Here is a 2,629-nt window from a genome sequence, read left to right as displayed (position 1 = left end):
TGCAATACAAAAAATATTTGCCTTAATGTGAGTAAAAAACTGTGAAAGTTTCAATTTGATATCTATAGTTTAAAATTTTACCCATTTCACCAGTAGTAAATCCCAATGGCAAAATGCATTGGAAATTGCTACCTTTGACCTTGAAGAAAAGTATGTTCCACTAAATATAAATGGGTAGATTTTTTATATGTTAATTAGATATACCTAGGGATCACAAAAAACTTCAAATGATTACTATTGCAATTAGTTATGGGTCAAACGCTAGATTGACTGGCCTAAAATCTTTATGAAAATAAAGGAATCATCAATAGAACAAAAGAAAGCACTCTTGACCATCATCTGGTCTGGAATTAGTTCAGAAAGTACTTCCGAAAGTACTACTGGATCTTTTTGTGCTTGATTAGTCTGGCTAGAGCCTACCACTTCTCAAATGAGACGTGGTCTGGCAACCAGACGTTCATTTTCTCGTATTTGAAAAAATGCCCAGATCCGTTCATTGGGCGCCACGCATGTCTATCAAATGCATCTCTGCATAGCTCATCATGGTCTTGCTTTCTCCCCTGTTCTGTGATTGGCCACCAACATCAGGCGAAAATGGGGGCGTTAGTCTCCAGACTGCCTTAGCAGCGTGAAAGAAATCACTGCGCAAAGCAGTATGGGAATACCCAGGCTAGTGCTTGATATTAATTGTAACACCTACCTTAATGTATTCAGCTGTTTTAGCACAGGTGAGTTTTGCTTTTTCAAAAGCCTTCAGCTTCTCTTTCATGGGATCTAATTTGATTTTGAGCTCCTCCTACCAAGGAGAGAGAGAGGAAGAGAGAGAGAGAGAGATAGAGAGAGGAAGAGAGAGAGAGAGAGAGAGAACTCCTTACATACATAACACATCTCTTCCAGATGACGACTGTGTGCACATATCTCTATGTGTCTATATGAACTTTCACTGATATGTTTCTGAAATGTGACAACAATTTGATTTTGAGCTCCTCCTAGTACCAAGGAGAGAGAGAGAGATCTTTACACACAAAGCACATGTACAGTATCCCTTCCAGAGGATGACTGTGTGCACATACTGTATCTCTCTGTGTCTATATGAGCGTTTACTGATACTTTTCTGAAACAATAACAACAAATGTGTGTTTTTAGAATGTCCGTGAAATGAAAAATGTGAGATGCAATTGTCTTTACAAACACATACTGTAAAGAACATTTTCTGTATGTATTGGCTGTATTTACTTCTGTATCACTGTGGCTATTTCCAGCATACAGTTACAGTTAATGTACTGTATTTGAAATGTGACAAGAGGAGAAAAACAAAACAAGTCTTAAATATTTACTTTAATATTTACAAATTTTACTCTTTACAATGGCATCAAAAGATTGAAAAGAAAATACTGCGCCCTAGTGTTAATTTACAGTAATACAAGACTAAGGAGGAGTTTCAACGTTGCATGGGTTTGCTGAATATAATAATTGAATACATATTAGGCTGTATGTTGAGCCTGTTAATTATTCATCCAAATCAAAATATTTGTTATTAAAAAAAAAATCAAACTTACCTTGCGGTCAGCTGCTGCTTCATCAACAGGACTGAACTGGTGACTCCTGTGGAGTTTTGAGTCTCGACACGAGTAACACACAAGCTGGTGATCATCATGACAAAACAGCCTGAGAGGGTCACCATGGAGACTACACAGTGCTCCTCTCTGACTTCTCTCCTGTAAGTACACCTCACACAAGTTTCTTAACGCCAAGTTAGTTGGTGGGAGTTCCCTTGATGACCTCCTCCTGCAGACTGGACATTCTCTGGATCCTTTGGTGTTCCAGAACTGTTGCAGACAGACTTTACAGAAGCTGTGGGAGCAGGTCAGGACCACAGGGTCCTTGTAGATCTCAGAGCACACAGGACAAGAGAAATCCTCCTCCAGTCGTGAAGCCATTTTCCAACAACCTACAGCAACTTTGCTTTCACTTTCACGAGTCTGAAAAAAAAAACAAGTTTCTCAGTTATCTGCGTCTTCTAACTGAATGTTACCAGCATGTTGACTTCCTCTACCTCCTAAAAACATTTTAAAAAAAGATGTCCAGTTTGATTGCTTATATAATTTAATTCCCACCTGTTGGTATTGTTTAGTAGAGTTGTAGCACAGACTAGGGCAGCCGTAGAGGTGACTGAGTTTCACTTCCTCCTTCAGGACAGATGAGTCAGAGAGAGGGATCTACAGTAGAGGAGCTGCAAGCTGATTGGTCAGTACCAACATGCCATTACAGAACCAGAAGCCTTTAGGTCTGTGTCACATTCCTTTTGTCACTCCCAAAGCATTAGGCTCATTCGACTTCATGTAGCCGTCTTAAGACACCTGCAGACGTGATTATTGATGAGATTCTGATACATTTTCACAGTTCGGGTTTGAAAGACATATCAGAATCTCAGAAATAATCACGGCTGCAGTCGTCTTAAGATGGCTACATGAAGTCGAATGAGCCTATTCTTTCAAACAAGCTAACCTTACAAAGGGAGGAGGGAGCTATGTGTGTTTGTGAGTGTGCTAGTGTGTGTGTGTGTGTGTGTGTGTGTGTATGTGTGTGTGTGTGTGCCTTTATCAGCAATAAAAACACATAAGTCATC

The 2,629-nt window shown here is 39.6% G+C and overlaps 1 protein-coding gene across 1 annotated transcript in view; it reads right to left on the bottom strand.

Moving 5' to 3' along the window:
• LOC134079169 (zinc-binding protein A33-like) overlaps nt 1–2,183 on the bottom strand; it is a 6,974-nt gene extending 4,791 nt beyond the window's left edge. The window contains exons 1-3 of the mRNA XM_062535357.1: nt 2,118–2,183; nt 1,560–1,982; nt 701–796 (exon numbers count right to left, since the gene is read on the bottom strand). Coding sequence (XP_062391341.1) covers nt 701–796; nt 1,560–1,940 — 477 coding nt within the window. The 5' untranslated portion in view covers nt 1,941–1,982; nt 2,118–2,183. The remainder of the gene's footprint in view (nt 1–700; nt 797–1,559; nt 1,983–2,117) is intronic.
• Nucleotides 2,184–2,629: the final 446 nt, after the last annotated feature.

The sequence above is a fragment of the Sardina pilchardus genome, chromosome 4 (assembly GCF_963854185.1).
Source record: "Sardina pilchardus chromosome 4, fSarPil1.1, whole genome shotgun sequence".
NCBI classification, from domain to species: Eukaryota; Metazoa; Chordata; class Actinopteri; order Clupeiformes; family Clupeidae; genus Sardina; species Sardina pilchardus.
This window is presented reverse-complemented; position numbering and strand designations above follow the sequence as displayed.